Consider the following 23441-nt stretch of genomic DNA (forward strand, 5'->3'; position numbering starts at 1 on the left):
CTAAGCCCATGTGCCACAACTACTGAGCCTGTGCTCCAGAGCCCGCAAGCCACAACTACTGAGCCTGAGTGCCACAACTACTGAAGTCTGTGTGCCTAGAGCCCGTGCTCCGCAACAAGAGAAGCCACCACAATAAGAAGCCCATGCACTGCAACGAAGGGTAGCCCCTGCTCACCACAACTAGAGAAAGCCCACGCACAGCAATTAAGATCCAACGCAGCCAAAAATAAATAAACAAATCTTAAAAAAACAATGGCCTGGAAAATCTGTTTATAGCACCTATCACTCAAAGCATTTTCCTAAGGTAGTTTATAATCTTAATACAGTACCATAGGCTATTCAAGGAATTAAGCATAAAGGGTGTGTTATTTGGAACTGAACTTGAACCAGATATTTATTCATTCTAAACTGAGAACAGAACAGTTTAAATTATAAGGAATAATCTTATTAGAAGCAATGGGTAAGGAAAGAAGTCAGGATTTGCGTTTAAAAATAAAAAGCCAGAGATGATCAGTTTCAATAGCTACAATCATTTATTGCTGTGGACTTTCCTAATATCAAAAAAAGCAAACTGAAAATAAATGGAACTAAAAACCAAAGGATGTTACGCGTTAATGACAACTTAATCCTTTCCCTTGCTTTTCAAAATAGTTTAAACAGGTTTTAAAACGTTAAGTAGACTATCAAATGTACCCTATTGTCATGTTACATTGATACTAAGATGCAAATATTTTTACACTTTAACATCTCTGAAAGTGGGATGTATCATAAAATCTAAGGCATATTACAGTTTAATTGGCAGCATTTCTTCCTCTTAGGTGGTACATAAAACAATGACAGTATATCTTACAACTGATGAGATCTTAGATTTGGTGAAATATATTATCAAACTGAGATCGACCATATTGTGTCATGATTTTACAATGCAGACCATTTAATCCATTTTATTTTATTTATTTATTTTTGGCTGCATTGGGTCTTCATTGCTGCATGCGGGCTTTCTCTAGTTGTGCCGAGCTGGGCTACTCGCTGTTGCGGTGCGCGGGCTTCTCACTGCGGTGGCTTCTCTTGTTGTGGAGCACCAGCTCTAGGTGCGCGGGCTTCAGTAGCTGTGGCTCGCGGTCTCTAGAGCGCAGGCTCAGTAGTTGTGGCGCACGGGCTTAGTTGTTCCACGGCATGTGGGATCTTCCTGGACCAGGGCTCGAACCTGTGTCCCTGCGTTGGCAGGAGGATTCTTAACCACTGCGCCACCAGGGAAGCCCTTAATCCGTTTCAAATGGAAAGTAGTGTGACATATTCATTCATTCAACACTTAACAAGCTTTACTGAGTAGTAATTATTACACGGGACAGTGACAGTGAGGTACTTGGGGCAAATGAAAGGGCTTTGGAGAAAACAAACCTGGGTCTGAATTTGGCTCAGTTACAAGCAAGTAATCTTAGAGAAAAGTTAGCTACTCTGAGCTCCAGTTTTCTCACCAAAAAATGGGTACATCTATCCTGCATAGTTATGTGAATGAATTAACATACACCAAGTATATGGTATTTAGTAGGTACTCAGATATGTGCCCTGTCTTTTCTTGACACATCCTACTATTGCTTAATTCAATAAACAACCTATACAGAAGATTCACTGAAACCCTGAATGAGGTATGATCTGCGACCCTTGATAGACCAGGCTATCATCTATACATAAAAAAAGCAGCCACGTAAGGAAAACAATAAACTCACTCTTCTTACCTGGCGTCTGTGTCCTCCTGATAGTATTCTTTGAGACGGTTGGGCTTAAAACAGTTTGTGAAGGTGGTTCATCCTCTAAAGAAAAGATATGACAATTTTAAAATTCAGAATATGTGAACTGAGTAGAGATTATGTATATTAACAGCAATATATAAACAGAAATGCAAGTAATTCATCCCTTCAGAAATGTGTTATTAGGTTTACCAAAACTTAGGAATTTAACTAGCCAGAACTACTCTTTAAGACAATATAAAAATAAACTATTCACCAATGATGCTTTACAACAAAATTACATTACTTTAGAAAATTTAAAAGATGGGCTAAAGCAGAAGAATGAAAAACGTGTAGATCCTTATAGATTTACTAAAATAGAAGTATATCCTTTATGTGTTAAAAAAAATTAGCTTATACAACTGCACCAGCCTGTGTGGGAGAGTCAATACAATTTAACATATATATTTTTTGCCTTCTAAAGCAGTCTTCCAGATATTGGAGATACAGAATGAACATAAGCACGGAAGTATAACGTGGTCCTTCAAATACATAAATATATATGTAGGGTCTTTGTCTTCAGAAGTTGACAATCTTAAAAGAGAGATAAAACTAACATATATATGGGTTAAACTGTCTTGAATTGCTACTCCCAATACTAATTTACATTATCTTTAACATAGTTTCCAAAATCAACACATCTTCCAATGTGGCAGCACTTCACGTGTTAGCTCGTAAATGTGCAGCCTATTACTCTGCTCTAAACTGAAAATCCACCTCCTCTTCATCATATCCATCAAAGGTCTATCACTAACTATGTAATTCCATTATGATTCAAATCCCCCGATTTTACCTCATAGGTGCCCTACGGGGAGCCAACATGAAACTTCATCTGTGACTCAGTGTTAGATAGGGGAGAGGGGGCAGGGTGGGAGAGGATGGATTAAGGGAGCTGATTCATCTGTGACTTTCCTAAAACTATACAATCACCTTGTCAGTATCCTTGCGGCCCATTCAGACGACACCTAATTAAAAGTCTTGCTTTGTCTGGCTACTACTTAACCATTGACGGTCCCCAACATGCGAATTTTTGCCAGAGACCACCACACTCTAGAAAGAGCGATCAGCTCAAGTTTATCAGGCACTGGGAAGCTTCAAGTTCAGGATAACTGCCTTACCCTATTTCGGTGTAAGTATTTGGGTGGGCCCTCAAATCAATTCATCAACTACACTTGTCCTCAAAACGGCCACTCACAAAATTCCCCTCCCTCTCTCCCCACCTGGGTAGTGATGGAAAAAGACTGGAAGGTTAGATGAGAACCAAAATTCTCAGCTAGGGACTTCTGGCCTCTGAGAGTTAAAGGAGGAAATGGAAGTGGCTTTGGTAGAAACATCCGCAGGACAAAGAGAACCGATATGAAACCCAGCCCGGAGTGATTCAGTCCCGCCTGCCGCCTAACTCGCCGTCCCAACGTGCAAGCCTGCAGAAAAGAGGCAATCCTGACACCCCTAAATTGATGCCCAAGGATGCACGCGGCTCCACGGCTCTGCTCAAGTAGCTCCGCACGCCTGCCTTCCCTTCCAGTGCCCCCGCCCCTGCCGCTTTCCCGCCAGCGGTCGGGGCGGACCGGGCGTCGGGTCGCACGCCCATCCGGGCGGAGGAGCCCCGAGGGGGTGAGGTCCAGAAAGGCACACGCCCGGCCGAGGCGCACACGCCCTCTGCGCGCGCACGCTCGCGGCACTCCCTTCCTGGCTCGGGGCTGAGACTGTTACCTCTGTCGGCCTCACCTTCGGATAAATGGGAGTCCCGTAATCCTCTCCTGGTCGTAACCGGAGACGGCTGCAGCGGAGGCGGCTGTGAGTGCTGCTGCTGCTGGAGGCGAGTAGCCCTTCGCGTCTTCATCTCGGCTTCCTGGAGTCGCGGCTGCCTCCGCTGCCGAGACCGAAGGTAATAGGAGCGTTCTCTCACTTCCTCTTTCGCCGAATCGGGCCGGAACTCTTCTAGCGGAATTTGTCTTCCCACCGGGGCCTTTTCTTTGGCCGCCCGGGGCTCGAAGTCGCCGTACACTTCGGGCGGCTCTTCTGAGAACCTCACTTCCCGCCGGCCGTGGCGCGACGGCGTAGGAGATCTATACGCAGGCGCGTCACTGCCGCCGCCATTTTGAGGGGCGAGCCGGGGCCTCGCCTCCCGTAGCGGAGCCCTGGGCGTGACGTACAGCCCCCATCCTTCCCTCTCCGGCTCCGCCCGCCACCCCTCGCCTGCCATAGTTGTTGACGTAGCTTGAGTCGATCGAGAAGGTGTTTTGGAGGGCCTGTAGAGTCTCCCGCCGTTGGTGGCGATGGTTTTTCGGGTGTTCGGCAGTGGTGTAGACGGTCAGGGAGGCAGTTGAGAGTCGCTGGGGCTGCCGCCTGCGTCGTCGCTGCTGTGCTGCAAACCCGCCTCTGGGCCCATCGTGTGTTCTGAGGGCTGTGAGAGAGGCAGTGCCTGTGCTGGGTCAGCTGCCGCGGGTCACTCCCGCCTCCTGGCTGAAGGCACCAAAGAGGAGGAGAAGAGGGAGGAGGACGTCGCTGTCCTTGGCCTTCAGGGAGGGAAGGAGGGGACGACGGAGAAGAGACCACTGGTTGGGCAGAGTGCCGGTACTCAGCCCGCTGCTCCTGGCAACTGTTGCCGGCACGCAGGAGACGTCCGGCCCGTCCCCCAGTACCGAGAACCTGGGAAAGGCGGAGTGGAGGGGAAGTTTCGGTCCTCACCCCCAGGCTGTTGCGCAGTTTTCCCGCAGCCTCTGATCGACTGCTGCCTCCGCCGTACCTTGCCGAGTGTTTCTTAGCAGGGGTTGATAAGAAAGATACTTTTGCAGGTGTCATCTTGGAGAAAATTTTAGTTTCAAGGACCTTGGGAAGGCATTTAACCACTTTTTAAGTTTTAAGTCCCTCGTTGAGTGTACGAAATCGGATCTACAGGCATACTGGGGTGGATTAACATTTGCAAAATGTGCGCATAGCAAGCAGTCTTATTCCTGGTTTCGTATAAAAGCTCTAGTCCAGCAGCACTGTTCAGAAAGCTTGCTAGTGCTGTGTTATGGACAGTGAAAAATGAACAAATACTTTAATTAATGACGGCACTGTAATTTTCACTTGTGATCCATTATTTTTACTTTGATTCTGGGCATGACTTGATATACTGCATTTGATATAGGGTTTTCCTGCGTTTAGTTTACTGAATAAGAAAGCATGATAAAAGCCTATGTTCCACCTCTGTGTATCGTATTTGCAGATGTGGATAATCTGCAAATATCTAACCAAATTTAGACACACTGAAGGAATGTTAATTTAGTATAAAGTCTGAACAATTATTGAAAAAAGATTAATCTTGCCTTCAAATATACACACACTTCTTGGACGGCTTTCTATAATTGATTTTAGTGACTAGATTTAAAAAGTTGCAATTTGGATAGCAATTATAATGAATGAGCCTGAAAAATTTGAAGGTATTTGTTTATTCTTTCATGTATTTAAAATCACTTTAGAATGTTTTTGAGCAACTCATTTGTCCAAACTGGGGACAGATTTCAATTTAATTAAATCTTAAGGTGTTCAATGTTTTCACTAATTGTCCAAAAATTTGGCCACAGACAAGAGGAATTACATGCTTTAGAGAATCACCTAGGTTTTTGCCTGTGAGGAGATTCATTTAGTTGAGCTTTTGTTTTTACTGAATACAATATAGACAAAGAAACTGAAGGAATAGCAACATGGGAGATGCTACTTTTTAAAAAAATCTTTTGTCTTAAGGGAAAATGAAAAGCATGTTCTCCCTCTTCAGCCTGAGTTAGTATATTTGCAAGATTCGTGGGACTTAGTCTTTTCTGACAAAATGCTGAGAAGTGTTGATACTTGGTTAATACCTGGCTTTTATTTAACTAATGCTTTAGGAGGTACCTACTATATTACTCATTATTAACATATAATAGTAAAAGTTCTGTAATAGATGAAATTATTAAAGAATATAAAACTTTATAGTATTAATATACAAAGTTCATATTATGAACAGTAATGCATATATTAAGAGCCTCTTTAAAACAGTTACCAGGACAGGTGACTATATGGAAACTTGGTTACAGATTGTAAAACTTAGTTTGGGGGAACATATTAAAAAAGAGAGGACAGGAGGTTCTATATATTATTGAATATTCAGTACATGTGTTATTTTGTAATTAAAAATGCTTGTAAGAGTTTAGGAATGGTTTTCAAAGAAACAGATCATGAGACGCTTGAAGTAAAATCAGAGGAACGGCAACTTTAATTTAGCATTAACACATATATTTGCTTAGGATTTTCCCTCTTTATCTAGGTAATAAGGATACATAATCCTAGCCCTGCCATACGTGCCTCCCACGCCTTAGCAACTTTACAAATACCAACTTTCATCACTAACTGAGAGGTAAAGGTAAACCCTTGTCAAACCAGATATTCTGCTGTAGATGTTTTCCAAACTACAAGGGTGGCCCAAAAGAGGTGAGACAGAGACAGACTCATAGCTAATATTATAAGGGAATTGCTGGGCTGCCAATACCAAGAGAGGAAGCATGAGCTCCAGATGTTAAACAATTACTTTGGGAGTTTGAGATATGTAGAGGAATTCAGTGAATCAAAACAGAACAAGAGAAGAAATGATTACAACAAAGAATGTACTCATCAATTTAATTCATATATTTATTAAACACAGAATAGATGCTTAATAAATATATGAATTAAATTAATGCGTGTTCTTTACCCTGAGGGAATTTGCCATATACTAGGGAAGACAGATATACAAAAAATTATAATTCAGGTTAAATGACTGGCAATTTAAGGACCTAGCTATTAGGCCTAAGTCTAGAAATCTAATGTTCTTGACAATGGATTTCTAAATAAAGCAGTTTTTTTTTTTTTTTTTTTTTTTTTTGCGGTACGTGGGCCTCTCACTGTTGTGGCCTCTCCCGTTGCGGAGCACAGGCTCCGGACGCGCAGGCTCAGCGGCCATGGCTCACGGGCCCAGCCGCTCCGTGGCATGTGGGATCCTCCTGGACCGGGGCACAAACCCGTGTCCCCTGCATCGGCAGGCGGACTCTCAACCACTGCGCCACCAGGGAAACCCCAATAAGATAATTTTTGTACATGAGTTTTTTGTTTAGGGTAAGCAGAAATCCTGTTGTTTACTGAGAAAGCATTTATCAATTAATTGTACATAATATCCACACTTTTGATCAGAGAAATAACTTCGGGATTATATCTTAGTAGAAGGAGGAAACATTGTTATTTTTAATAAGGAAAAGATTGAAATATTAAATAAGAGGAAGTAAAGACAGTAGCTAGCTGCATTTATTCCCCATCCTCACAAGTGATAGAAAAAATACTTTAAAGACGGTTAATACAAATGAAAATGTCTAGAAATGAAGTGATTAGAATATAAGTCTTCCACTTATTCTTTGTTGAATTAGAAATTGCAGTCAATTAAACAGCGTCTAAGAATGTTACCAAATCCCGTGTCTTCTGCCAAAAAAAGGATGGTTGAGAGGTGAAGACACCAAAAAATCAGTTACATGAAGAATCAGTAATCCAGTAAATTATTGAGCTAGTGCTATGTACTAGGCAAACCCTGTTCTAGGTGCTGGGGATACAGCAGTAAAAGAAGAGACCAGAAGGCAACCCTCCCTGCCTTCTAGGCTTTTATATTCTATGGGAGTCAGATAAAAATCAAAATAAGTACAATAGTGTGTTGGTCAGGAGTGTTATGGGGAAAAATCAGGAAAGGGGAAGTGAGATTTATGTGAGTAGATTTCTTCTATGTTGTATTGAATTGGTGCAGGTCAGGAACAGGACTTTTAGACTTACTTGACTTTGCCCTTAACCAATTATGTGTTCTTGCGTAAATTGCTTGCCATCTCTCAATTTTCATTTTTATAAAATTAATAGATTAAGATAATAGCTATTTTTTATTCATCATTTACTAATGTCGTTTAGTAGACACTGTTATGTACATTAGCTCATTTACTCACAACCACCTATGAGGTACTATGTATGTAGCGTTGTCTGCATTTGACAAGAGCAAACTCGGGCTTAGATTAAGCAACTCCTTTGAGGACATGCACCTCGTAATGGTAGAGGCCGGCTTCTAAGTCAAGTCTGACTGGTGCTTGCCAGTATCATTGGCTAGTACCTCTCACTGTGTTGGTTCCATTAGTTCCTCGAGCCTATGAACTTTAGGTCTTTATGAGGGTTTAGGGTCCTCCAGGGTCTTGCAGGGATGCCTGCCTCCGGGTCTGGTAGCAGCCTGAGAACGCGGGGAGGCTTGCGGTTCTGCCGCTGCACTCACCGCACCTCCAGCCTCCAGCCTGCGGGGAGGAGGGGCCGGCGCCTACCAGTCCCAGCATTCCGCGGGCGCCTACCCTCCCCGCGGAGGTCGCGGTCACGTGGGCAGGGACGGGACGACGTTCTGTTCCGCCGCGTCCGAGGGGTGCAGCTCAGCGTTGTGGAGCAGAAAGAACACTCTAAGGGCTCTCCTGACATTGACAGTCGACGATTTAAAACCCCGCTAGAATTTGTAAGTAAAATTTGTATACAACTTTTCCATGTTTTAATATTTGATCTGATACCTTCTTTTTAAATATCTTTCAGAAACGGTCCTTCCCCACCCCCACCTCCTTACCGCAAAAACCTTAAACGGAGCAGGTTGGAGGTATATTTTTGTTTTGGAGTGAAAAAAGAGAAACAGAATCATATAAACATTAAACAGAATAAGGTGGGAATAAATGTTTGGTTTGGACTTTGAGACGAGAAGCAGAATTCCTATAAGGTTCAAATGTAAACGGGAAATCTACCAGTGCAGGTGTTGATTACTCCCTTTACCTTCATGCTTAACAGGATCCCATCATTCGTCTTTTTAATCTTTATAAGATAGTGTCTGTGTTCCCCCGCCGCCGCCCCGCCATCGCTCACTTGCCACCCCTGCCTTTTAGCCTTTATGGTGCTAAAAAGAGAGAAGTTTTAGTAAGACCCTGCAATTACCAATTAATTACATATTATATATGTATTCCCAATTGTATTTCATACCCGAGAAAGTTTACCCCTTTTTCCTTCCTTCAAAAAAGTTTACTCTCTATTTAATCAGTAGTGCTTAATTGTTAGACTTTATACACAGTTACAGAAATCAGTTAATCTGATTCAACACACTGTTTCAATTTTACCTGTCTTTAGGTTTTAAAACATTTTATTTTGGATCTATATGAGAGATCCTTTCCTTGTCTCTGTTTGTTAAGAATTAGGGCTGTGGCTGTTATCCATATTTATCAGTTTTGTTTTTCAAGCACAGGATTACTATATAAATGGTCAGTGGGAAATAATCTAATTTTAAAAGGAACTTACTGGTAGAGGAACTAAAAATTTTCCTGGAAGCCTTTGTGTGGATTAGAACAGTTTGAAAACTGACATTTGCTGTGAAAACTTTGGGAGTCTCTCCTGAGTAATGCTTATGCTGAATGCAGAGTCCAGAACTTGATTACCAGTTTTACTCTGGTTTATCGTAACCATAAGTGACTCAGTTCAGCTCTACTTCACTTGTTTTTCTTCCTAGTGTAGAGATAATACTAGCCTGAGAGCTTCTATAAGTAACAAATAAAGTAACAAGAATTTAGCTAATTATTTGAGGATTATTGGGTATTTAAATAATGTATAGCGTCTTGTATGTAATTTATTTTTGCGTAGGCGGTAATTTTAAACTGTATACCATGGAAATCCACATTTCTCTGAAGTGCCACTTGAATTTCCTGAAGGAAAGTTTGCTGAGAGAAGCCTTGTCTGCTTTATGCTGTTTTTCATTTAGAATTTTAATTGTGTTAAAATTTCGTTAATAGTCTATATTTTATAATGACTACTGTGTCCCACAAGAGATAAGTCAATATAGTGATTATACTTTATCGTAAGTTTTGCACAGCAAATCAAGCATTTGTGAATAAAGAAAGATGTCTCCAACATTGGTTATGAGCGTAGACTTCGGAGTCAGAGCTGAGTTTGAATTCCTGTTCTGTCAATTTGTGGCTTGGGCAGGTTGCTTTATCTCTCTGAGCCCATTACCTCATCTTTAAAGTGGAGAGTCATAGGGTTATTTGGAATATTAAATGGGGTTAAGGACTCAATAAGTGGAAACAGTTATTACTAATTGGACTACTTTCTTCTTTACTAATATTAAAGGAAGTGGCACATGGTTTTGATAATCAAAATAGAAAGGAAGAAAATTCACCAATAATTCCACTACCTGAACAAATCAAATTGTTTTTATTTTTATATACTCTTCTTTAGCTCTTGATCATGGGTGTACATAATGTAAATATAATAACATTTTTGCCAAAAGGCAAATTTAAAACATTAATTTGTAAACTTCTGAGGGTTTTGTTTTAATTATATAAATAGAGCTCTCTGGTTCTGCCTTTATTTTGATCTACTAGTGAAGAAACAGCAGAACTTTCCTTTAGCACAGTGTCCACTTGCTTTCCCCATTCCGAAAAATAAAACGTCTAGTTGCACTTTTACTTAACAGTTCAAATAATAATAAACACATCCTGAGACTTCTTTTGTGCCCCCATAGCGGTAAGTGCTGCACATTATCACTTTAACCCTCATAATGCTTCTTTCATCTGGGTAGTTATTCCATTTTGTGGTTAAGAAAACCAGGGAAATAGAGCAGAGTTCACCAAGTCAGGTGCTGGAGCAGTCATTCAGGCCTAGGCAGTCTGACTTTAGAGGACTGTGCTGGGAGGATTTCATATTTATAGATTCACTATATGGATGTTGAGTCATATATGTAGGCAGGAGATGGTCCTGCAGGCTGACTTAAACTTCTTTGTATAAGAGTAACAATATTTGTACTTTATAACTACCATGACCACCACATGTAAAAAAAATTTTGTAGGAAAACAAGAGTAGGGAAGTGTTCAGTGCCTTAACAGATGAGGCATTCACCTATAGTTTTATTAGTTGTGGCAGTAAAAATATAATTTATGCACAAGTTATTAAGAGTAAATTTTCCCTTTTTTTATTAGGGATAGATATAGTAAACATAGGGTTTATAGTGATGGAAAGCTAACTCTTCTTCATTAAAGCAGTGTTTCATGTTTCTTAAAATTTTATAGTGAGCATCAGAATCATCTGGTGAGCCTGTTAAAACAAATTCCTGCACCAGACCCTCAAAGATTCTAGTCTGGTAGGTCTGGGGTGGGTCCCAAGAGTTTGCATTTCTAATAGGTTCCCAGGTGATGCTAATGATTTCCAGCTAATGAGTTTAGTAAGGAAACAAATAATAGTGGGGGTTGTCCAAATTGTTGACCTGATGGTGAAACCCCAGTAGCAATGAGCACCCAGCTCTTGTTTTTAAACACTATCCTCTGATAAAAGGAAATAGGATTTTTTTTTTTTTTTTTTGAGACGTACTTGATTCCAGGTCTGAGTCAGGGAAAATACAAGGTGAGCCTGGAACATCTTGTGGTGCTTGAAATTAAGTAAATGCTCAAAAAGGTTTGGGAGCTTGTTGAAAGGACACAGGAGGAACTTGAAGGAGCTTGATGGCCAAAGTTGGAACAACCTGAGTAATAAAATGAGTAATGGTAGTACTGGATTTTAACCCATAGAATAAAGTAAAGTAAGTGGCCATGAGTCCATACTGACATAGTTGATAAATAAATAGAATTCAAGAAGGGACAGCTCTTTCTTAGAGAAGAATTCCAATGAGTAAACATGGTAAAAAGGAAACAAAATCACTATTAGACAAACAGCCGCATAGTAATTATTGCAGATAAAATCTACCTATAATACTGGTAGGTGAAATTTTGAGGAAAATCAGGGTATTTGCATAGTCTCAAAATATCTCCCCAAAATAATTATTAGCTACAAAGGAAAAATAGTAACTTGACAGTGGAGATACTGTGTTAACCAACTGATTGAGGTTAACATCACCAGTAATAAGACATACAGACATCATGACCCCAGTGATATGATGCACTTAGAAGGACTCAACATCATTTCTGTGGTGTTATTCTTGCCAAAAATGCATAAACTCTTTATCTTTCTACTCACAAATTGGGGGACATTCTACAAAGTAACTGGCTAGTACTTTTCAAAAGTGTAAAGGTCACAAAGACCAGGAAAAGTCACAGATAATTAGAGACAGAAACTGTCACGGATTGGAGACTCAGGAGAATTGACAACTAAATGCAGTGGTGGATCCCAGATTGGACTATGGAACAGAAAAGGGACATTAGTGGAGAAACTGGTACAATTCGAGCAGTCTGTAGTTTAGTTAATTGACTTGTACCAATGTTAATTTCTTGGTTTTGTAACTGTATTTTATGAGATGTTGACTTTAGGAGAAACTGGGTAAAGGGTATAAGGAACTCTCTGCACTATTTTTGCAACTTTTCTACAAGTTTAAAATTCGTTCAAAATAAAACATTTAATAACAACGTGCTGGCTTCCTGTAGATACTAAAGATGATTAGAGGAGTTGAGCTAAAACTGGGAATCAGTTATGCCACCCACTGTTGGAAATCGTAGCAAACTCTTTGATCTTTGTTGCTTTTTGCCTCTGCGTGGGTCAGCCTAAATGTGAAATGCAAATCGAGGGAGTAAGAAGGGTAAGAAGGAAAGGAAATTTTTTCTCTATCCTCAGAAAAAATTTATATCTGAACTGTTCCAGACATCCAGTCCCTATATAAGAAACAGTTCCCTAAGAAAGTAAGTGGAGTGCTTTTTGTTTCTAGTTTTTAGTACTTTCTCAACCTCCCCTTCAAAAATATGGAATAAGTACTATTTAGTGAAAACACTGGGAAATGAGTGGGAAATCTTGAAAATAATAATCCTGGCATATTATGACAATGGATATGGTGCAGAGGCGTGGGCAAGACTTAGATACTTAGTTTTCAACACAGACACAAATAGCTGATACAAGTATATAAATACCTAACCTTAGCACTAGGTCTCACTGTTGAAAACTGCATATTAACTTTAAAGGTTTGGCTGCTGGTGTTTTAAATTGAAACTGTAGATAGAATTTGAACCATGGACTTTTGTCCATTAGGGCAAAGTAGATTGAAGTGCACCAGTAAAATTTTAAACCAGTTGTTCCCCTTTATGGAATGCCAGCAATGCACACACACACCTGTTATGTTTGTCAGTTCCTTTTTTTTTTTTGTTATTTTTATTTTTGGCTTCGCTGCAAGGCTTGTGGGATCTTAGTTCCCCAAGCAGGGATTGAACCCAGGTCCTCGACAGTGAGAGCTCGGAGTCTTAACCACTGGACTGCCAGGGAGTTCCCTGTTTCTCAACTCCTGGGTGACTCAAGATCATATTTTTTGTTTGGCTTATCTATTTTCGTAAGAGGGAACAGTGTGTGTGCTCAACAGTGTTGAAGATTGTGCCTTCTCTCTGTGATCTCAAGACTGCCAAATTAAAAGTAGTTCCTCACAAAACAGGCTGAAACCTTTTTTCAGGAGCATGTATTTTCATAATATATTTTAAGCAAAGAATTATTTTAGATTATGTGAATTTAAAAAGAAGAGTGATTCTTTTTTTTCATACTCCTTAATCTCCCAACATCTAAATTCAGAACTAGTTAATGAAATATGAAGCTCTTGAGATTTCACTTCGTGTGTGAAACTTATCAGAGAAGCTGTCTCATACAAAAAATAGTTTTGATTATTGAGTAGTGTTAGAATAAATTATTCCATGGGAGAAAATATTTAAAATGGAAATGCAAGAAAATTTAGAGCATTTATATTTTTTCTATGTGTCTGTTCTTTTGATTTTATATATCATATGAGGACTTGGCTGAGGCTGAAGTTTAAGTGATATATTTGCCTGGAGAAGTCATCCCAGTCCTGACTCAATCTGAAACTTATATTATCCTATCACTAAAAAGAACAAGAGGGACTTCCCTGCTGATGCAGTGGATAGGACTCCAAGCTCCCAATGCAGGGGGCCCAGGATCGATCCCTGGTCAGGGAACCAGATACCACATGCATGCCACACCTAAGGAGCCCAGCTGTCACAACTAAGACCCATTGCAACCAAATAAATAAGTATTCTAAATAAATAAATAAAAAGAACAAGAGAATTTTTGTTTATCAGAGGCAGATTTGAGCTAGCTTACTAACATCAATTCAGGAAATAGCGAAGAATGATACAGACTCAATATTTAGAGTTGATAATTATTTAATATGTATTAAGCTGCCATCATTAATAGTGTAAATTTCACTGGTTTGAATAGAACTGCATTTTCTATTTTGATGTTAAAGTGCTTATTTTCTAAATTTTCCTCTAATAAATCTACAGGATGAAACTTAAATTTACTTTAGTTCTCATACACAAAAAGTCTGATCTGGGAAGTTCCCTGTTGGTGCAGTGCTTAGGACTTGCCACTTTCACTGCCAAGGCCCAGGGTCAATTTCTGGTCGGGGAACTAAAATCCCACAAGCCACGCAACGCAGCCAAAAGAAAAAAAAAATCTGATAGAAAATATTTGTGAAAAAAAATTCAGAAAGTTCCAAAAAGCAAAACTTGAACTTGCTGTGCTCTGGCAGCTATTTACATAGCATTTACATTACATTAGGTATTATAAGTAATCTTGAGATGATTTAAAGTATACAGCAGGATGTGCATGGGTTATATGCAGATACTACGCCATTTTATGTAAGGGACTTGAGTGTCCCTCTGGTCCTTGCATTTTGGTATCTGTGGGTGGTCCTGGAATGAATCCCCCACTGATACTGAAAGATGACTGTATAGCATTTATGTGGTAGGGAAGCCCTTTAAATTTGTTTTTTGCCCACTGTTGTTGGCTGCAAGGTTCGCTTGAAGATAAGGACATTCCAACTTCTGTGGGCCTTCCTGAATTTCCTGTGATCTCTACAGGCAGTCTTTTTATATCTATCGAAAAGCTCTTAGCCTTTACCTAAAGCATTGGTTCCAATCTGGATTCCCTCGACATCTGGAAGCTCTGTAAGATTTTTCTCTCTGTATGTATAGTATTTGGCATTGGGCCTAGTACGTGGCAGTTTCCTCAATAACTTAAACAATAATCAGTTGAGTAATGGTGGTTCCCAAGGTATTTTTTGCATTTCTACCAGCCTGGTGGTAATCATACATTTACCTCAGATCAACCACTTTTTTTTTTTTTTTTCCCCCAGATCAACCACTTTTGACTTAAGCTAATGGAGTTGAGGAAGGAAACAAATCCAGAGTAGCCGAAATCTCTCTGACTTTATGTTATAGGCATTTTGAATATTATCTGTAATTTAAAATATTGAAAATTTCTAAATCAGGGCTATTAACACTAGTTTTTTTCTTGTTTTTATTAGAAGTTCTGATTGGCAGACCTACATGTCTAATTAATAAAATGAGAAAACGAAGTTATTACAAGAATGGTAGTTGTTCAGGGATCCTTCCATATTGAGATCTGGGGAGGGGGGTGCCAGGAATAAAAATTGCCTTTGATGGTACAATGATTAGGAAGCATTCATGCCCAATGGTTCTGAACCATTCCTTTGGGAATCTAAAAGTGTGTACAGTTGACCTTTGAACAACACAGTTTGAATTGTGTGGGTCCACTTACATGCAGATTTTTTTCAACAATAAATATTTCAGTACTACACGGTCTGTGGTTGATTGAATCCAAGGATGCAGAACGATGGCTACAGAGGAACTGCATATACGAAGGGCTGACTGTAAGTTACATGCAGATTTTTGATTACTTGAAGGTTGGTACCCCTAACCCCCACGTTGTTCAAGGATCAGCTGTACTCTCTTTCCAGAAAAAAATGCACATGTGTACATAAAAAATTTTATATGTAATTTCAGGGGATTTAGGACTCCCTGAAATGTATCCTGGATTTTTTTGTGTGAAAGTGGAAAATTATGGGAGAGAGTTTCTCCCACCCCCACTTTAATATAATACACACAATTGAAGAGTATCCTGTAGCTTTGCAAATAGCTTATGAAAGGGTTTTCTAAAACTCAACAGTCACTGCTTCAGAAAGGCAGTGTCTTATAGTGGTTAAGAGTACAGGCTCTGGAACCAATCTTCTTGAATTCAAATACTGATTTCTCTACAAAGACCTGTGTGGCTCTGGGCAAGTTGCTCAGCCTCTCTGTTTCTTTAACTATAGAGTGGATTATTGTAAGAATTACATGAGTTAATAGATGTAAAATGTATTACATGTATTAGAACAGATAGTGATGCTCAATAAGTATTAGCTATTATTATTATTATTATCTTGGGGACTTCCCTGGTGGTCCAGTGGTTAAGACTGCAATTCCACTGTAGGGGGCGCAGGTTCAATCCTTGGTTGGGAACTAAGATCCCCATATGCTCCATGCGTGGCCAAAAAAAAAAAAAAAGTATTATTTCAGAGATGGAGTTTTTCTGTTGAATATCTGGCCAAGTGAAGTTCTTTTCCATTAGGTAGCCTAATGGAAAAATTAATTCCATTAATTAACATTAGGTAGGCCTCTTTTACCTTATTTCTTTTTTCTTTCCATAGAGATTTTTTTAAATTGAAGTATAGTTGATTTACAATATATTTTCTGTTACTTTATTTCCATGAAGAGATAGTTGCTTCCAATATTATGAGAAAAACAAAGATCCATGTCTTTCTGTAGGACTTCTGTTTTCCTCAGTCACCCACTTTGCCTCTGAGCAGAGTAACTGCTCCTGGTCTTCTTGTCCACAGGGTGAAAGTTGGTTTTGCCTATTAATCTCTTTTTCTAGCCCACTGCTATTTTCCACTCTTTTCTTTTTTTAATTATAAAATATTGAATAGAGATTGGGATTAACGTATACACACTACTATATATAAAATAGATAACTAATAAGAACCTACTGTACAGCACAGGGAACTAACTCTATTCAGTACTCTGTAATGATCTATTTAGGAAATGAATCTAAAAAAGAGTGGATATATGTAGATGTATAACTGATCCACTTTGCTGTACACCTGAAACTAACACAACATCGTAAATCACCTGTACTCCAATAAAAATTAAAAGTTAAAAAAAGTAAAAATGAAGACAGAAGTAGAAAAAAATAAAATACTGAATAGAGATTATGTAAACTATTATGATTTATGATGCATTCTTGTACCTCCAGCCATTCAAAGAAAAAATGTTTACAGTTATCTTTGAAATACTCTGTATGCCTTTCTCAATCCCATTCCCTTCCCTATCCCATCAAAGGTAATAGTTATCCTTGTACTTATCCTTTTCTTTTTAGCTTTATTGCATTTATTCCTAAGCAATATATTGAAACTTTATGTAAATGGAAACTATATAAGAGAGTGAGTATGTGTGTATTCTTCTGCTACTTGCTCTTTATATTTCAGCTCAATATTCTTGAGTTTCATCTATGTCTGTGTGGGACTATCTCAATTTTTTTAATCCATTCTACTGTCTTGGGCATTTTGGTTGTTATTTTGCTGTTATACAAAGAACTACCTTGAATATTTTTATTCATGTTTTTAAATAAACGTGTAATTTTCTCTAGGGTAGTTACCTGAGACTACTCTCAGGTAATTACTGAGTTACAGGAAATGCACATCCTCAGCTTTACTTGATAATGCCAAATTAATTCCAAAAGTGGTTATCCTAATTTATGCTCCTAGTGTTAGGGTATAAGGATTCAAATTACTCTATAGTCTCATTATTTATTCATTCTAGAAATGTTTATTGGGTATGTACAGCAGTAAATAAAAACAAAACACCCTACTCTTGGAGTTTAGGTTTTAGTAGAGACAAATAGCTAAAATATTTAATATCAAAATGGTACATGTTTTATGGGAAAAAAAGTAAAGAAGAGAAGGGGGTATTATCTTACTGTTGTCAGAGCCATATGGGGATTAGAGACTATAAGAGGATGAAGTATAACCAGGAAGCTCTGGGCTCCATGTGGTGATTGACATAAAAAGAGGTACAGGTGTGATGAGATTGGTTGGTCCTCAGGCTTTCAAGCAGATAATGGTAGTGAAGCTTGTGAGGCTGGGGGGGTGCGGTAGTTCGAGAATCTTGCCAGGAGTATTTTCAGGAAGGAATGAGTTAGGAGGCTGGTAATAGGTGATCTTATTCTGAGCATTTAGTGCTTTGGAGCCCTGTTTTGACTCCCCTCTTGCCCATTGTGGTTTGGAGGATGAGGGGAGGGGTGGTCTTGTCGGGAACATATGGAACACTAGATTGCTCTTGATTCAGGAATACTTGGAGCTCTAGTCTTGCTTAACTCTTGAAGATGGAGAAATGAAGGTTGGGGGAAGGCCATCCTTCATTCTGAGCATTTGGAGCTTAGGGAATGGAGCTTTAGCCAACAGAGATGTGGAGTTTGAGGGGAGGGTAGTCTTGCCTAGAGTATATAGAGCCCACATTGTCAAACTTGTTAATTTTTGCCAGTCTGGTGTATGTGAAATACAGTATCTTCTTGTGGTTTTAATTGAATTTCCCCTTTTCTTTCTAAAAACCCAAAATTCTATACCTTTTCAATGTCAGACTTAGTCATATAACTTTACTACTAACTTCTGTGATAAACCCCACAATCATGTGGGTTTTATTCATCATCTATTTGTTTCATGTACTAGACATCCAAGATTTCCCAGTTCAACAACTGAAACTTTTACTGTAGTGGCTCTTGACAGTAGACCCTCAGGGAAATCTGTTATACTCTATGTTGTCACCACAAAGGTCAGGAACCCTACTTTCTGTTCACTCTTCCTGAGGAGCTGAGTTGGTAATCTTCATGCATACTGTCACCTAACCTCAAAAAACACATCAGTGTATCTACACTGATTCTATCCCACCCCATCCGGGGCTCCCATCAGACTATTGACCCCAGGTTGCAGCACTGGCAGAGGCTGCTCTTCAGTTGTCTTTTAAAGTTGCCGTTTTAAAATCTGAGAATCACAGCTGCTATTGATAGTCTGTAAGGAAAATGCTTTGGCTGATCACAGCTAAGGGTTATAACTCCCTCTGCTTTTCAGGCTATATCTTTTTTTTTTTTTTCGCGGTACATGGGCCTCTCATCGTTGTGACCTCTCCTGTTGTGGAGCACAGGCTCCGGACGCGCAGGCTCAGCGGCCATGGCTCACGGGCCCAGCCGCTCCGCGGCATGTGGGATCTTCGCGGACCGGGGCACAAACCCGTGTCCCCTGCATCGGCAGGTGGACTCTCAACCACTGCACCACCAGGGAAGCCCCAGGCTATATCTTTATACAGTTTTAACACTCACATCTTCCCCAGTGTCCCTTAGTGCTCTCACAGGATCAGGCCTCAGAATTCACGAAAGAACACTGGAGAAAGGCAGACTATATATTGTGCTCTGGTGATCTGTGGCACTTCCTAGGTGCCTGTCTAGTTGTTCCATGCATCCTGCTCTACCCTACCTTGTTTACTTGTTACATTCAGTGTCATGAAGGAGTACAAAGATGATGAAAGCATCTGTAAATTCCAACTGATTTACTATATATTTTCCAAGAATAGCTCAGTACCGTGCCTTAATTGCCTTCTTAAACTTAAAATGCATATGAGCCTATAAAGGCAGATGTGGACAATGAGACGTGTCCCTTGTGTTTTCTTTTTCAGCCTTCAAAAGGATTTCATCCAACTTCCTATGGTTAGTTATTAAGAATATTATCTAATAATTTTGTAAGCTTTTCCCTGCATGGATTGAAGTCTGTTTTAGAAGGCTGTCACCATTGTTAATGTTATCCCACCCATTATGGGAGAACTATATATACGGCACCCATTTCACAGAAGAGAGACAAGAAATCTCAAAGTTTTACCACATTAACCATGATTATACAGACCTTATTATTCCCAAAGTTCCAAAGGAGTAGGAAAAAGAAATATATAGTCCTAAAATAAAATTAAGCTAATACAAACCTTAAATGAACCAAAATCCTCCTTGTTGCCCAATCAAGCATAAGAATAACTCCCAACAGATAAATTGGTTTGAACCCATATGAAGTTGTTATGGGGAAACCCATGAGACAATTCTCATCCAAATGCATGTTTCTAATAATATTGTGAGCAACTCAAAGCCCACATGAGTCGTCTGAAGTTTTATTATTTACAGGTATGTGAAGCATTCCCAGACTCTTCAACCAACTCAACAGCAGCTACTTCCCTGTGACTGGGTCCTGATTAAGGTCCTCCCAAGAAAGACTTCATTGGATCCACGCTCAAGAGGACTCTGCCAGGTTTTCCTGACCCCTCTACATCGCTATAAAGTGCCAAGGCCTTAAGACTTGGGTACGTGTATTACAACGGCAAGAGTGCCAGCGCCCACCAAAGACCCATTGGACCTGTCAGCTCCTCTGTTTCACCAAGCAGACATAATAACTTACCAGCAAAGCAGAGTAAGCCAGATGCCTCTGCATGATACCACCAGCTGATAACACACAAGAAAAAATAATTAACTTAGACTAGAACCCTATCTTTTCTTGAGAAGCTGGGATTTAAAGGAGCTATTCTGAGATCTGTGCTGTTAGTAAGTGACTGATAACATAGACTGGATCAGTCCCTGAGTTCAGAGACTGGGTTGCAAGTGAGTGAAAAATAGACAACGAAATCTTGAAGAACTGCACGGAGGTGCAAGCCACATTTTACCCTCTCCAAGTAATGGTGGTTGGACTGAGAAAGTGCTAAACCAAACCTGTAATAGGACTGGTTGTTTGGGTGTCTCTCTTTATCATTGTTGCCTCTTACAGTTACATTGCTTTCTGTGTTGTCTCTCTAGGTCCCAATGTTCTCAGATAATTCACATTGCCCTGACTGTGGACAGCAATGGTTCCCTAGTTTAGAACTAGGCCATTGGTTGTACCAAACTGAACTGGTTGAGAATGAATGTTACCAAGTATTCTTAGACCGTATTAACAGAGCTGATTATTGCCCTGAGTGTTATCCTGATAATCCTGCTAATAGAAGCCTTGTTCTTCCTTGGTCTTTCCCACTTGAGTGGGCTCCCCAAAATCTTACCAGGTGGACCTTTGAAAAAGCTTGCCACCCATTTCTTCTGGGTCCTCCACTGGTTAGGAAAAGGATACATGACTCTAGAGTTGCTGGTTTTAACCCTGCATTACAGTTAATCCTGACCAGAACAGATAAAACCTTGAACAAAAAACTTGGCCAAAGCAAATAACTTCTGAAACAGTCAAAATCATGGAGACTCTAGAGGGTTTTGTACTAGTAGCCCAAGGAAGATGGAAAAATGACTCCTTTCTATATCTGATCCAGACTGTCACTACTCTGGGAAACTGCTTAAATTGTTGTTGGATCTGCTTCCAGGGTCTGTGCATCTCTTCTTCAGCATGAATTTAATCAGTATTCCAAGCCAGATTGTTCATCTAGAACCTGACTAATCCATATTTCCTATGTTTTGGAATTAGCTTACTCCTAAAAATCTCCACAGCCTAATTATTGACGTTATTATGACATGGTAGTCCTGGAGGAGAAGCCCCATACTGTGTGTACTTTCATTATATTCTAGTGAAAACTTTTCTGGGAAAGCATCCTTGTAGCTGAATTCTAGATTATTCCAGTAAAACAACTAGACATTTTAATAATAAACTATATTGTTCTAAATTCCACCTCTTAAATATTAATCAGTGATAATTATATATATATATAAAATTTATTCATATATAACCATTTATTCATCATTGGCTCTATTTAGCTCATCCTCAGTGTGGCTATGACGTTATCCATAACTGGTCACTGTCAGAGGAATCACATTCAGTCAGGCAGCACCTATATAGGTGACAATAAAAACATGCAGAAATGCCTCTGTCTACACCTCCTTGGCTCTACATAAGCAAGGACTATCCTGTCTTTGTGGTGACTGAACTTAGAATGTCCTCCCCTGGCAATGGAAAAGTACCTGTCCTAGGAGATAGGTGACGAAAGGAGTTACCCAGCTTGACTGCATATATATTATGAACAGTTTAGGGGAAGCATTTTTCTTAGAACTAAGAAGGTCTTACCTGACATTGGCCTCATTCTGGCCTTCACTTGTTCATAAGAATCATGAAACTAGAGTTCAGGTTAAGAAACTTAGAAAACATCTCAGAGGCCACTGAACAATTTAAAAATTCCACTTAAGATTCTAGATAATCCAGTGCTTGTGTAGCAACTCAACAATGTTCTCAAGGCCCCAGGTTCTTGCTATCTTTCCCCTCTGGGATCTTTAGCATATTGGCTTTTTGTCCTCATAGTTCTCACCGAGTACAATGTAGCTTGTTGCTGCTCCAGACATTTCAGTCCCAATCAAAGGCTGGAAGTAAGGAGCAAAAAGCTTTCTCCTTTCAAGTCTGTGTCTTTTATTTGGGAAGAAGATCTTTCTCAAAAGTCCCTCACAGATTTTTTCTTACATCCTTGATTCACAAAGGAGCCTGGGAAACCTGGCAGAGGGGAATGGAGTTGCACTGCCTGGGTAGGACACATTGTCTCCCCTAATAAAATCAGGGCTCTTTTAGGAAGGAAGAAGTAAGGAATAAATGGCTGTTTGTATGCAACAAATCATGCCTGCCACATGTTAAAAAGTCACTTGTTAGTCTGCTTAAAGAATGTACCCCAGAGATCTGCCCTGTATCTGCCTTATGTCTGTCATGATGGAAGTTCTCTTCTGTTCTATTGCTGAATAAACTGTGTGGACTGCTAAATTGAGTGAAGACTAATTAGTTTATCATTTACCATTGGTTAAGAACTACACTATCCTAAAGCTCTTTCTAAAAAGTGAAAATTTACTTTGAGGTATTGCTTTTGAGTGTGGTGTTATGATCAATATTATTGTCTCCTAAACTTTTTCAGACACATACCAAAAAGCACTACATGTGTGCAATTTTAAATATCGGCAAAATAGAGAAAGGGTCTTTGTTTTAACCAATCTCATTCTTAAATAGTAAGGACATATTAAATGGATTTATACAATTGGTTTTCAAATCAGTGCCTGGGTGAGCTTGTCAGAAATGCAAATTTTCCGATCTTACAGAAATTTTTATTCCTTAGATTGCTTGTGGGGCCCAGGTAGCTACATTTTACAAATAGTGCCTCAGGAGATTCTTATGCAGGTACTCTATGAACTATACTTTGAGAAATACCATAGCAGCATATCCAGGGTATTTAGTTATCCGGCTTAAAAGAATAGGAAATGAGGGATTCCCTGGTGGCGCAGTGGTTGAGAGTCCGCCTGCCAGTGCAGGGGACACGGGTTCATGCCCCGGTCCGGGAAGATCCCACATGCCGCGGAGCGGCTGGGCCCGTGAGCCATGGCCGCTGGGCCTGCGCGTCCGGAGCCTGTGCTCCGCAACGGGAGAGGCCACAACAGTGAGAGGCCCGCGTATCGCAAAAAAAAAAAAGAATAGGAACTGAGTACTCATAATACTGTAAGGTAGTGATAGTTATTGTACTTTGCCGGTGACATATAAAGAGGTTTCACATCAGAGTGAAGGTCACTGCTGATATTCAGGTTGTAACTCAGTCATTTTTCTCAACTGTGAGGAGGGCTCTATTGTAGCCCTCCTCAAAAACAGTTCTGTGTGTTGTCATTATAAGGTATGTGAGTATATAGGCAAGAGAAAGGAATCAAAAATACTAATTTTAATATTACATTAAGAAGGGTACTTTGCCTTCATACACGATTATCATTACATAC

The 23441-nt window shown here is 39.8% G+C and overlaps 3 protein-coding genes across 20 annotated transcripts in view; 2 read left to right on the top strand and 1 right to left on the bottom strand.

Annotated features, from left to right (window-relative positions):
- Positions 1-4333, bottom strand: part of TOR1AIP1 (torsin 1A interacting protein 1) — a 52076-nt gene extending 47743 nt beyond the window's left edge. For 2 of the 13 annotated variants that reach the window (XM_033428195.2, XM_033428188.2), the window contains exons 1-2: positions 3504-4331; positions 1740-1814 (exon numbers count right to left, since the gene is read on the bottom strand). In XM_033428195.2, the coding sequence (XP_033284086.1) occupies positions 1740-1814; positions 3504-3996 (568 nt within the window). In that variant the 5' untranslated portion in view covers positions 3997-4331. Of the gene's footprint in view, positions 1-1739; positions 1815-3503 lie in introns of all 13 variants that reach the window. The other 11 variants (XM_033428190.2, XM_049700413.1, XM_033428189.2 and 8 more) reach the window with 9 other exon arrangements.
- On the top strand, positions 3542-22453 carry LOC101284994 (torsin-1A-interacting protein 2). Of its 4 annotated transcripts, XM_049700508.1 has the most exons (3): positions 15392-15480; positions 19373-19403; positions 19866-22453. In XM_049700508.1, the coding sequence occupies exon 3, from the start codon at positions 20535-20537 to the stop codon at positions 20928-20930; it is 396 nt and encodes a 131-aa protein (XP_049556465.1). In that variant the 5' UTR covers positions 15392-15480; positions 19373-19403; positions 19866-20534; the 3' UTR covers positions 20931-22453. The 4 variants fall into 4 exon arrangements, with proteins under 4 accessions (XP_049556472.1, XP_049556468.1, XP_033284090.1 ...); XM_049700515.1 differs by lacking the exons at positions 15392-15480; positions 19373-19403 and adding an exon at positions 3542-3678; XM_049700511.1 differs by lacking the exons at positions 15392-15480; positions 19373-19403 and adding an exon at positions 8190-8313.
- LOC101284742 (torsin-1A-interacting protein 2) overlaps positions 3543-23441 on the top strand; it is a 41788-nt gene continuing 21889 nt past the window's right edge. Inside the window, exon 1 of one of the 3 annotated variants that reach the window (XM_033428197.2) lies at positions 3543-3678. The gene's annotated coding sequence lies outside the window, so the exon portion shown is untranslated. Of the gene's footprint in view, positions 3679-8198; positions 8314-15400; positions 15481-23441 lie in introns of those variants that run through there. The other 2 variants (XM_033428198.2, XM_033428196.1) reach the window with 2 other exon arrangements.

This window comes from Orcinus orca, chromosome 1 (assembly GCF_937001465.1).
Source record: "Orcinus orca chromosome 1, mOrcOrc1.1, whole genome shotgun sequence".
Classification (NCBI taxonomy): Eukaryota; Metazoa; Chordata; class Mammalia; order Artiodactyla; family Delphinidae; genus Orcinus; species Orcinus orca.

Excerpts from the sequence above, each read along its gene's own strand:
- LOC101284994 (XM_049700515.1), top strand. The coding sequence starts at position 20,535 with ATGTTCTCAGATAATTCACATTGCCCTGACTGTGGACAGCAATGGTTC.